This window comes from Lynx canadensis, chromosome A2 (genome assembly GCF_007474595.2).
Source record: "Lynx canadensis isolate LIC74 chromosome A2, mLynCan4.pri.v2, whole genome shotgun sequence".
NCBI lineage: Eukaryota > Metazoa > Chordata > Mammalia > Carnivora > Felidae > Lynx > Lynx canadensis.
The window spans coordinates 7,413,254-7,426,106 of NC_044304.2; the positions used below are offsets into that span (position 1 = coordinate 7,413,254).

A 12,853-nucleotide genomic window follows, 5' to 3' on the forward strand; every position below is an offset into this window, starting at 1 on the left:
AGGCAGGAAAGAGAAGGCGGGAAGTAGAGCCGGAACTTACTGCGTCGGGGGGATGCTGTTCGTACTTCAGCTCGGCATCGTCCAGGTACTGCCCACACTGAACACACCGCAGAGGATTGGGCTGGGGGCACGAACACAAACAGCACTCAGAGGGCCGGCTCTGGGCAACCCCACCAGCGCCACAGCACCCGTTTTACTCCCAGTTGTGGGTTTACCTTGGAGGACACCACGGTTTTGGTTCGAGCCATTTTTTTCTCCGTTCTGAGAATAAAGCAGAACATAGTTTGTGTGTTTTTAATCCTATAGGAACATGTGAGAAGCTACCCAAGTTACACCTAATCTACTGACACAGGTGAGCACCAGCTGCTGCCTTGGAGGGAGAAGTGCCAGGTCCTCGGTGTCTCTGTACCACAAGGAGGGGACCCGCCTCATGCAGAATTGGAGCGTTTGGGTCCTGAGCTCACAGACTCCATAAGAAATAAAGCTAAGCTAAGGCTGCTCTAGCAATTCATTAAAACCCCTTCATCTTTTTTTCTAGAATGAGAATCTTAGTATGATCCGCTTTGTACCAAGACAACAATAAGTGCTTACGGTTCTTTGGACGTAGTTTTGCGTCTCTTCTCTTCCTAAATGGAGAGAACAAAAGAGGGTACAAAAGTATTTTACATCTGGACAATGCTCCAGAATTTTATTTTTTACATTTTTTTAAATATTTATTTATTTTTGAGAGAGAGAGAGAGAGAGAGAGAGAGAGAGAGAGAGACTGAGTGCGAGCAGGGGAGGGGCAGAGAGAGAGGGCGACCCAGAATCTGAAGCAGGCTCCAGGCTCTGAGCTGTCAGCACAGAGCCTGACACGGGGCTCAAACTCACGGACCATGAGATCATGACCTGAGCCGAAGTCAGATGCTTAACTGACTGAGTCACCCAGGCGCACCAATGCTCCACAATTTTATATACACAGTTATCACAAAACCTAGTCAGAGGCAGAGAGGAAGAGAGTCAAGGGACCAGTGAGGTCCAAGCCATCTCCAGTGTCTAGAGTCTTCTATTCAAAATTCTTGTAACTAAAGACTTCCTTAAGAGACTCCTAACAAAAACCATTAAAAACAAAAAAAAAAGCTTAGCTTACCCGTACAAGCAGTACCTCAAGGCAAATAAACAACTGATGAGGGGTCTATGGACTGAATTAAGTCCCTCTAAAGTTCATGTTGAAGCCCTAACCCCGAATGTGGCTGTATTTGGAGAAGAGGCTTTTAAGGAGGTGACCAAGGTTCTAAGGGTGGCCCTAATCCAACAGGGCTGGTGTCCTCTTCAGAAGGGGAAGGGACACCAGGCTCCCTCTTCTCCCTCCACACTCACACAGGAAAGAGCCTGGGAGGACGCAGTGAGAAGGCAGCCGTCGGCAAGCCAGGAAGAAAGGCCTCACCAGGAACTAACCCTGGCGGCACTCTGATCTTGGACTCTGAGTCTCCAGAACTGTGGAAAAATAAACGTCTGTTGTTTAAACCACCCAGAGTGCACCACTGGATTAGTCTACCATTAAAAAAAGAGGAAACTTCTTTCTGGAGTTCTGTTCGGCGAGTGAAGGAATGAGAGAACTGTGGACTATCACCACTTTGCAGCTCCCAGTGAAACAGATTTAAGCAATGACTGTTACAAACATTAGGTAAGAAGCAGAGAGAAGCTTTACAATGGATGGATCAGTCTTAACACCATAAATAGACAACTGTGCCTTCCGGTGTGACATGACAGGAAGCACCTGGCACCCCCTCAGAGTCCACTGGGCAACAAAGGACCTGCATCTGGTCGAGCCCCCAGACCTAACCATCAGTCTGTAGGAGACAGGGCTGGAGAGAGGTTTAACTCAAGAGGGGCGCAAACAACAAAACACCAGGACCCAGAAACTCTATGGGTAAGCCAGATCCCTTCATAAATTGCAAGGCAGATGAAGGGGTAAGACTCTGGAGGAGACAGGACAAACAGAAACCAAATTCACTGTATAGGCCTTGTTTGGGTCCCGATTCAGAGTCCCCGTTGTTTCTTTTTTCTAGGCAGGGAAATCTGAACAGACTAGACCTTTGACATTGTATTAATGATGACCTTGTGGGGATATTTAAGAAGAGAGTCCTTTTATAGGAAGTTCTTCTGTAACTGTCTCAGTAATGTCAGGGATTCGTTCAGCATCACCCAGGGGTGAGGGAGGCTGGGAGAACAGGCAGGGACCGACTCAAACACTTGGCCATGAGCAGAGAGCTGTGGCAGGCCGATGAGAACACGAGGCCCTGCTGCCCTATTCGGCCTACTTCGGGGTATGCTCGAATGTCTCCAGAACAAAAAGTTTACTTAAAAAAAAAAAAAAAAAAGTCACTTTGGGATGTAGGAAACAAAGGATTAAAAAACAAGAGCTTACCTTTTCATCCTCATCTTTTTCTTCAGAAACTTGTGGTTTTACTCTTTCAGGTTCTTTTTCTTCAGGTCTCCGTTTGGCAGCTCTGTTAGGTAAATAAACATATGCCAAATCTTTGCTCAGAATAACCCTATTGCCAACTCACATCAAAAACAAAAACTAATGCCTCCATATTGAAAAGCAAAATATTCAGAATATATCTGGGCAAGATTCTTTCTTCCGATCCAATAAAGAAAGCCCCTTGTCACGGTGGCTCTAAAAGGAGCACTGGTAAGTTGTTTGAACTCCAAAAGCAGCCCCCGTGACCCCTCCAATGCAGGCCAAGCGAGAAGTGCCGGGAGGGAAGGGACCCACAAGACGTGCAGGGGTGGCACGGCCACCCAAGTGGCAGAGGAGGCCCAGCTTAATTTCTTATCCAACCCTGCCCGAGCGGATCCAGTCTTCTGAGCACATCAGCACCTCCGTGTAAACCTCTACATCAGCACCGATCTCTAGAATGGTAATTTCAGTAACAAAAATTACACAAAGCACAGCACAAAGGCACAAGCATTTCAACCACTTACAGATCTTTGGGTTGACTTCTGGGTCTCCTTTCATCCTGCGAGAGTCAAACAGGGGTGGAGAGAGATAGAGGGGAAAAGTTAGTTTCTGAGAAAAGAGCAAGACCAAACTGAAAGTACCAGTTAATGATCACAGCACCGTGAAACTGGAGAACAGGAAAATCTACACAGGCCTACAGGGTACAGAGGAGACTTCACATTTTTAACTCCATTCCCTAACCCCCTACAAGCAAGAGTTGGCCAGGACTGGGCAGGCGGTTTCTATAAAGAGCCAGAAAACATTCTCAGATTTTGTAAGGCTCGTGGTCTGTGTCACAACTACTCAGTCCTACCATTGTAACATAAAAGCAACCAGAGAAAACACAGGAGTGAAAAGGCACGACCGTGTTCCAAAAAAATTTATAAAAATGGGCAAAGGGCCAGATTTGGGCCATAATTTGCCAACTCTGTCCCAGAAAACCTCATTGTAAAAGGGATTATACCCATGTACCTTATGTTGGCCAAATGCCTATACTTCCTTTTGTCATCTGGTCAGAGGTAAAGATGTCATATAGAAAGGTATCGGGACAGCAGGAAAAACAAGGACAAAACTTAGCAATCTAGCATGGAAAATTAAGAAATAAAAGAATTCCCAACTCTGTCACCAACTCCTTGTTATATATAAACAATCTAGTGTCTTCTGAGCTTAAATAACTTTCTGATAAATTTATTGAGCTTATCTTCATAGATTAACAAGTCTGTTAGGTTTATTAAAATAGGAGAGCCGGGGCGCCTGGGTGGCTCAGTCAGTTGGGTGTCCGACTTCGGCTCAGGTCATGATCTCACGGTCCGTGAGTTCGAGCCCCGCGTCGGGCTCTGTGCTCGGAGCCTGGAGCCCGTTTCAGATTCTGTGTCTCCCTCTCTCTCTGCCCCTCCCCTGTTCATGCTCTGTCTCTCTCTGTCTCAAAAATAAATAAACGTAAAAAAAAAAAAAAAAAAATAGGAGGGCCAACAATATTAGAAAGGGTCAAATGTTTGATCCTTCCATCTCTTTCTACCATGAGGCAAGAGCTCCCGCCAGTTTGTGTCTGCAGAGAATGGGCGGTCTGACACCATCACTAGGATCTCTCTAGGGGGCCTGGAGGGATTCCAGGCAAGTGCCGACAGCAAGATAACCAATATCTGGACAGAAAAGGTGAGAGACAGCTAAGATGGCAGAGCATGCTGGAGGCGACACCAAAAGGGTCAAACGCCACAGAACAAGAATGGATGCCTGTTGCCAGCCAGGTCAGAAGTAAGGAAGTGCATGACCCAGCAAGTCCGTGACCATGGGCTCCACCATCTAAATCTCAAGAGACAGAAGAACCACAGACAATCCTGGGATTATCCCAGTTGGACTTCTCTTAGACAGGGACCACACGGCTTATAGAGCTGGGGAGTCCCGTGCTGCGGCCCCCCAGTGCACGAACCTCCCCTCCCTGGAGTTCAGTCAGCAGGACCGCCCTGCAGATGACCTTGCCACCCTGCACTTGTACGAAGGCCCAGCCCCACTCCATGCATAAAGTTGCAGAGTTTAAATATGTTCACTTAGCTGAACGGGGGAGGCTGGCAGGATGGGGAGACCTAGACTCGGAACTTAGGAGGCTGGCAGAGCAACACAGGTGTGGCTGGCGCGTCCGAGGGGAGGATCAAGTGCAGCCAAACGCGCACACACCTTCGTCAAGGTGCACACAGGCCCTGTCCACCGTTACAGGGAAGCAGACCACTGTACACACAGACATGAGACAACCACCAACCCCCATGAGGGGGATTAGGGAACTTTCCCAGAGTCGCCCCGTGGGGAGGTAGGGCTGGATTTGAACCCAGAGCCCTGCCCCACACCACGTGTCCCGACCAAATGGGAATAGAAGAAAAGTGGAATTTAAGAAGCAAAGATTCAGTCTTTACCCTCTCGTCTCCTTCATCCGTTTCGGCCTGCACTCCTGTTCTTCCTTCTCGGTCCAGCTCCTCCTTTGACTTCAGTTTAGGTGTTCTGTCACACAAAACCGGACACATACACGCGATCAGCTCGGGGAGGCGGACACCACTGCAAGCACCCCCAGTGATGGCTTACGGTCTCCTCCCCGGACCCAGAGCATGGACTGCCTTTCCCAGCTGAAGGGCAAGTCTTCCCTTTAGGAAGCCCGAAAGCCATTTATGACTTCAGAACTTATGATCTTCAGAGAGGCCATCAACATTTCATATAAATGAAACAAACAGCTTACATGAACAGTTTAAAACAAAATAACCCCCCCCCCCCCCCCCACACACACACACAAATAGGACTCCATCGATTTCCTGTAACCTGATGGGAATTCTTTATCAGAGGCAGAAGGCAAGTGTCTGGCCCAGAGGTGGACCCCGTGTGGGTTCACGACAGCTGGTCTGATGTGTGACCTGCATCAGTAGCCGTGGAAAGCCGACTAGCCACACAAGATCTTCACTTCCGGGCTCTGCCCCTCCGTTTCGGTGCTCTGCCCACCCCTAGACACAGGCCCGGTCTCGACATTTCCTCCAGCCAACTGGATGTCAACAGAGACTTGAAGTGCTCTTGACCTCTGCCCTCGCACTCTGCCACTGCCACAAAAGCACGCCCGGGCTGGCCAGGTCATCCCCATCATCTCCACCAAGCCTGGCCAAGATCAGTCAACAGACACCAGGAGGCAGACTTGCAAGCTCAGCAAATGAGGTCTTAAGTCACTGAGCTTCAGCAACCATAATTACCTGACATCCTCACAGCCAACGGGGGAGGAACGCAGCAGCTCATTTGATGCCCTTTCTCACTACCTCACAAACTACGTGTTGAATGACCACCACTGAGGAAGGGCCTCGGGTCAAGATCAGCTGAGCTCAGCCTTCACTCCGGTACTCCAACCTTCCCCAAGTGGAACCACCCACACACATATAACTTACGTACCTAATGCTCTGCCTAACCCGTTATTTTTACCAGAACACTTATTTTAGCAACTTTCACACTAGGAAGTACAAAGGCATGTTAACTATACTTACGGTTCTTTGGTTTGACTTCTGAGCCTCTTTTCTTCCTAAGAAGGGGGGTAAAAAAGAAACTAGTTAATTTTCCCCCATTTAGCCCTGATCTTTCCATTGTTCTATGGAAACAATACCTAAACTGATCCTACAGTCTAGCTGGTGGGAGTAAATACGATCTATCTTCAAGATAGCAAAGTTTTTTGGGTTTTTTTTTGGGGGGGGGGGTGGTAAATAAGCAGGAAGTTGCAGGATCTAAGAGCTCTGTAATCTAAGTGCTTTGCCCCCAAACCCCTCTATCACACGTCATGAGTACGTGTGGACGACCTCACAGGCAACTGGCTAACAGAACCAGGAATCTATAATAAAAGCATGAAACAGGATGGCCCACTCTCAACAAGTGCTCCGCCTCAAACACTGATGACGATCGTTTTGAACCCAAGTTTAAAAGAGCTAAACACACCTTTGTGGAAAAGGTCCCGAGTGAATTCGGCCTCAAACTCCACATTTTGTGAAGAGACCACAAGGGTTAGTGATGTTAAGGGAAGAAACACACTGAAGACCCATCTACTGCAAGAAAAGGTACTGGGAGTCTGACCACAGGCAAGGAATTTCAATCCTGCCCAACACGCCCTGAGGGTAGTTGAGCAAGCCCACTAGAACTGCCTGTTCCCAAATGAGCTGGACTGTAACTGCTATCTAACTAGTATTAGGGTAGGAGAGGTGATCGATTGAAGGCTAGCTTTATACCAAATGGTTCTTCAAGAATGGTCACTCACTTAGTTGATCCCCAACTAGAGCAATAACAGACACCCATCCTTTACCCTCCATCCAAGTTTGTAAGAAACTTCTAGATATTTTGAGAGAGAAAGAGAGAGAGGCACATGCATGCGGGGGAGGGACAGAGAGAGAGGGAGAGAATCTTAAGCAGGCTCCATGCTCAGCACAGAGCCCAACTTGGGGTTCAGTCTCATGAACCATGAGATCATGACCTGAGCCGAATTCAGGAGTCAGACACTGAACCACCTGAAACAGCTAGACACCCCAAAACAGGACCCAATGTTGCCCTGTCACCGGTGGCTGCCCAACGTTAGCCCTTCTGTCATATAGGACAACACTGTCCAATGGTAAGCTTCCCATTATCAAACCCCCATTCCCTCCCCTATCCTCTCCTCGAGGGGGTTCAGGTGGCACATCGGTCTTTCACAGAACTTTAAATTCGGATTGTACAAAGAAACTGGAGGTCTGAGGAAGACCTGGGGAGATCTGGTCTGATCGCCATGAAGAATGCAACTTTAGGGGCACCTGGGTGACTCGGTTGGCTGAGTGGCTGATTCTTGATTTCAGGTCAGGTCATAATCTCACAGCTGGGGAGATCAAGCCCCACGTGGGCTCTGTGCTCACAGCGTGGAACCTGATTGGGATTCTCTCTCTGCCCCTCCCCTGCTTGCATGCTTGCTCTCTTTCAAAATAAATAAACTTAAAAAAAAAAAAAAGAATGCAACTTTATATCTGGATGATGCTATAGAATTTCAGCACCCCTTGTGTTTGAAAGTCAGATTCCCACAAAGACTTGGTGAGCGAGGGAGGCAGATGGGCAGGGGCACAGACTGAAGTACTGTCACTGATAGAATAGCAGAAGGTCCAGCTGCTCCCCAAGCCTAACGCAGTGTCCTTATCACGAAAGCCACACAACCCCCCTTCTGGGTAGAGAATCACAGAAAAAGAAGTCTGGAAAGCATTTTGGCTAAAGTCAAGGTCATTTTGATCAGGAGAGAAAGTCCTTTTGTTCCTACACGTGGCCCCCCTCCCGGTGACCCCCTTCCTGAAACCGAACGGGGACTCCAAGTAAAGTACAATGGACAAACTCGGATGTGACCAGGCTTTACTTTTTCGTCTCTTTCCTCCTCTTCTTCCATGTGTGTTCCAGGTCCTACTCTCTCCGGTTCTTCTGCAGGGAGCGGTCTAGCAACTCTGTCAAGCAAAGTAACACACACCCCAAGGGTGACTTTCCCCAACCCCTCCCCTGCCAGCAGTTTTCCTAAGGTCCTCCTCTTCCTACCCCAGAGAGCAATCTCCATCTCAGAGGCCCTGAAAGGCACATACTACTTTAATATTTAATCAGACCTTTAAATCTGGTTCTGACAACGGCCGGTTCCCCTCAATTCATTCTTTGCAATGAGAATTCTACATGAATTAAAGGCTAATAATCTGACCCCAAATTCAGCATTCTTGAGCCATCTATGGTCGCCATGGCAACTCACAATAAAGCTCTTTAAAACTTTGCAGAAAAGTAATTTCGGTAATGAAGATTGCACATTGTACAGAACAGGTATATTAATCGTTCTTACTGTTCTCTGGATGTAACTCTCCGCCTCTTTTCCTCCTGTGTGGAGAGAAGGAAGACAAGAACATTCATTTCAAAGAAGATCAACATGAAAAGCATGAGTGACAGTATTAAATACATTTGGCACAGTTAAAAATGGGGGGGGGCTGGGTTTAAGGGAAAGATCTGGGTAATCAGCAACAGTCTGGTAGTGCCGTCCCACTACCCTCAAAACGAAGGAGGCCCAGGAGTTGGCCCAGCACATGCCCGCGTACCAGAGGTTTCCAGCGACGCTCTATAAAAGAATCAAAGATCCTCCACCCCCAGTCAGGAAGTCTTTAATATTAGGAAAAAACAAAATAGTAATTTGGGATTCACAGCAGGAAGTGAGGACACTAGCTCTTCCCGGACGAACACCCTGGTGTACCATTTCACACTGTCTGCCGTCTCCAGGGTATCTACGTGTATTTAAGAGGGATAGATATCCTGCAGTGACGAAACAGATCTGGATCCTGTTTGGGGTAGAGGTTACAAGACTCCATACACGTGAGTGCATATACACACATGCGAAAACTGGTAAAATCTGAATAAAGTCTAGATTGTACAGCGAGGTCACTTTCCTGGTTTTGCTGAGGTATTACAGTTCTAGATGTTACCATTGGAGAAATTTAGGGAAGTACACAGAACCTTGTTGTATTCTATTATAGGCAACACATACACAAAAATCTGTGGTACATGTAGGTGCAGATGGAAAACTGCCTCCAGGCTGCCTTCAGACTGGATCTATACCAGCTCTTCCCTGAGTCTCCAGCCTGTTGGCCTGTCCTGCATGCTGTAGTCTTACCAGCCTTAACCGCAGAAGCCAAGTTTAAAATTAATCTTACACATACATCTTGTTTCTCTAGAGAACTCTAATGGTAGATTTCATACTAAGTCTCTTTCTCGCTCTCAGACAACATAGAGGAAACTGATAAATCCTTGCCTCTTCCCCGCTCTGGAAGGTCAGGAGGAAGGGAGATCTATGCACCAAACATCCTTTTATACTATTTAGAAGTTTTACTAAATGCTTGTAATAACCATTTTTAAAACATAATCAGTTCTCGTAACTTTAAATGGACTAAAAAAGATGATCCCTGTATGAGGACTTATGTGACAAAACTATCTGACACTGCTGGCTGGATACCCAAGTCTTATCTAGCACATTGTGACAATGTTTTTACAAGCCTTCATAAACAAAGCCTCCCAGGCCTCACACAAACTGCCAGTGAAATGGTAGGTTTCTTGAAAAGCCAGATGAAAAGGCTACACAAGCCTTCTAAAAGGTTAGGGTGCAAGAAACCACTCTAAAACAGGTGCATGTGGAAGAGAGCTATTGATATTACAAGAGCAAGCCTGTTTTGTCTGTAATGCTTTCTCCTAAGAGACAAGAGACGTGGCCACTGATCTGAACACATGGTTCCCTCTGTGCCTCAGTTTCCCACTTAAAAGCAGGTAACCTAAACTTAACTATAGACATCAGAATAAAGGTCATGGACAGTAACATGTGGTTTCTAAAAACAGAATACATGGGTCTTACAACAGGTTGTCAAGCCTACCTCAAGGAGAGTGGTAGCCCGGTGACACTTGACACCCCTTAGCCCAGTGCTTCTCAGCCAGAGTAATTTTACCCCTCCCCCCAATTTGGAAGTGTCTGACGATGATTTTTGGTGGTGACAACTGAGAGGGGAGAGGGGGATTACTACTGGTATCTAGTGAGTAGAGGTCGGGACGCTGCTACATGCGATAAACCACAGGACCGCCCCACCGCCTCCACAGCAAAGGATTATCTAGCCCCAAAAGTCAATAATGCCACGGCTGCTCTATCAGTAGTAGTAAGGCATTTACTACCCACACATAAACCTATAGACTTCCCTTCAACGTACATAGCTAATCCTGCAGCAAAATCAAAAAGAAAATTGATGTGCGACCATCTGGTATTATCTAGGTTTGGGCCTCAAGTCACAAGGGAAAGTACCATCACAGACTAACATCTTCTGTATCAAAGACCTTCAGTAAGCCACTGGTTTTCTAACCTATGAGGTCTAAGTAGCATTATTACACTACATACAGCAACTCTAATGCTCTGCTGTTAGACAAGTTAGATGTGGAAAAGGAGCTACGGATGGCAGAAGCAAATGCTTTAAACACGTCACAGCTGGGGGTGCCTGGGTGGCTCGGTCACTTAAGCGCCCGACTCTGGATTTTGGCTCAGGTCATGATCTCACAGTTTGTCAGATCGAGCCCCACATTGGGCTCTGCGCTGATAACACAGAGCCTGCTTGGGATTCTCGCTCTCTCCTGCTCTCTACCCCCTCCCTGCTCTCAGTCTCTCAAAATTAATTAATTAATGAATTAAAGTTTTGGGGGCACCTGGATGACTCAGTTGGTTAAAAATCCGACTCTTGGGGCGCCTGGGTGGCGCAGTCGGTTAAGCGTCCGACTTCAGCCAGGTCACGATCTCGCAGTCCGGGAGTTCGAGCCCTGTGTCAGGCTCTGAGCCTGGAGCCTGTTTCCGATTCTGTGTCTCCCTCTCTCTCTGCCCCTCCCCCGTTCATGCTCTGTCTCTCTCTGTCCCAAAAATAAATAAAAAACGTTGAAAAAAAAATTTTTTTTTAAAATCCGACTCTTGAGCTTGGCTCCAGGTCATGATCTCATGGTCTGTGAGTTCAACCTCTGCATCGGGCTCTACGCTGACAGTGCAGAGCCTGCTTGGGATTCCCTCTCCCCCCTCACTCTCTGCCCTCCTTCTCTCTCTCTCTCTCTCAAAAATAAACATTTGGTGAGCCAACTAGGTGGCTCACTTGGCTAAGCATCCAACTCTTGGTTTCAGCTCAAGTCATGATCTCATGGTTCATGGATTCAAGCCCCAAGTCAGGCTCCGCAGCAGGCAGCGCGTATCCTGCTTAGGATTCTCTCTTTCTCTCTGCTCCTACCCGGCTCACACTTTCTGTCTCTCTGAAAAATAAATAAACTTAAGGAAAACAAGTAGCACCTGAGTGGCTCAGTCGGTTGGGTGTCCGACTCTTGATTTTAGCTAGGGTCATGGTCTTGTGGTTTGTGAGTTCGAGCCCCGTGTCAGGCTGTTCTGGCAGTGCAGAGCCTGCTTGGGATTCTCTCTGTGCCCCTCCCCTGCTCTCTCGCTCTCTCTCTCTCTCTCAAAATAAAGAAAACTTCAAAAAAAAAATACATTTTTTAAAAAAGCTTTAAAAAATAAACAGGGGCGCCTGGGTTGCTCAGTCGGTGGAGCATCTGACTCTCGGTTTCAGCTCAGGTCATGATCTCACGGTTCCTGGGTTCAAGCCCGCATCAGGCTCTGCGTGGACAGCATGCAGCCTGCTTGGGATTCACTTTCTCCTCTCCATCTCTCTCAAAATAAATAAGCCTTAAAAATAAATATTTAAAGAATAAAATGTCACAGTTGATGGCCAATCCTGTCAGCTAGAGAAGTAAGAAAGCAGACATAGGAAGCAACAGACTCTGAAGTCATGGGGCTGCCTTGTGAGTAGCAGGGGCCTGTGGAGCCCTCAGGCCTAACTGTGACATACTTCATACTACCCGGGTCCAGGGACAGAAGGTCCTAACACCTTCTTGGTCACTTCAAGTCCATTTAGATAGGTCAAGTGTAAAGTCAGGGCTACCAGCAAAATACCAAAAGAAGGCAGAGAGAAGAAACTTGATAATGTCAGCCCTACCTGGTCTTTTTCTTCCTCAACATGATCATCCGATTTCGCTTTTTCACGCTCTTCCTCAGGTTTCCGTTTGGCAGGGCTGACACAAACAGGAAAGCCGACCGTTAGCTTCGCCAGACCCCAGACCTCCACCAGGCATGAGAGGACTTGTATTCCTCCCTACCAAAGGCGGCCTCTTTAAGACAGACTCAGGGCATGGGTGCCTTCTTCCCTCCAAGGAAATGCCCTCACTGCCAGGATATCGAAAGAGGCTTTAACTCTTGAGTGACGGGTTAGAAGCGCACCACTTTGCAAACCTAAGAAATCATGGAGCTAGACATCGATCGACAGCCGCTGGCATCACAGAAGAGACATCACATGCCTCTGATGGAAAGACGGCACCATCTGTGAAGAAGTCTCAGAAAATGATAGAGCCGGAATCTGATCCAACTTCTAAACCTAACTACCAGTTTACGAGAAACAAGACAAGGAAGACATTAACCACCAAAGGATGCAGTCAACGAGACCTAGAAACTCTATTGGACAAGTGAGCTAATTTCTTCAAATAAATGGCAAGAAAAAAGGAATCTATAATTTGAAGGGCTTCAAAACAAATCAAGTAAACACAATTTGCCACACATGGGAAAATACAAACACTGGTTACATACTTGATAGTAAGGAATTGTTATGCTTTATAAAGTATGAAAATATTAGAGTTAGTCTTTTTAAAAAGATAAGACATGTTTGCTAAACATTAGTAATTCTAGAAAAATATGAATAAAAGGTTAAAAAAATATTTTATCATCTAGAAATCTACATTTCTGAGATGGGTTTCAAATGACATCTG

The 12,853-nt window shown here is 46.9% G+C and overlaps 1 protein-coding gene across 4 annotated transcripts in view; it reads right to left on the reverse strand.

Annotated features, from left to right (window-relative positions):
- The window catches only part of DNMT1 (DNA methyltransferase 1), a 46,807-nt gene that overhangs the window by 21,602 nt on the left and 12,352 nt on the right, over positions 1-12,853 (reverse strand). For all 4 annotated transcript variants that reach the window (XM_030299903.2, XM_030299904.1, XM_030299905.1 and 1 more), the window contains 10 exons: positions 12,031-12,106; positions 8,325-8,359; positions 7,863-7,947; positions 5,995-6,029; positions 4,894-4,978; positions 2,971-3,005; positions 2,411-2,492; positions 592-626; positions 216-261; positions 41-121 (listed from right to left, as the gene is read on the reverse strand). In XM_030299903.2, coding sequence (XP_030155763.1) covers positions 41-121; positions 216-261; positions 592-626; positions 2,411-2,492; positions 2,971-3,005; positions 4,894-4,978; positions 5,995-6,029; positions 7,863-7,947; positions 8,325-8,359; positions 12,031-12,106 — 595 coding nt within the window. The remainder of the gene's footprint in view (positions 1-40; positions 122-215; positions 262-591; positions 627-2,410; positions 2,493-2,970; positions 3,006-4,893; positions 4,979-5,994; positions 6,030-7,862; positions 7,948-8,324; positions 8,360-12,030; positions 12,107-12,853) is intronic.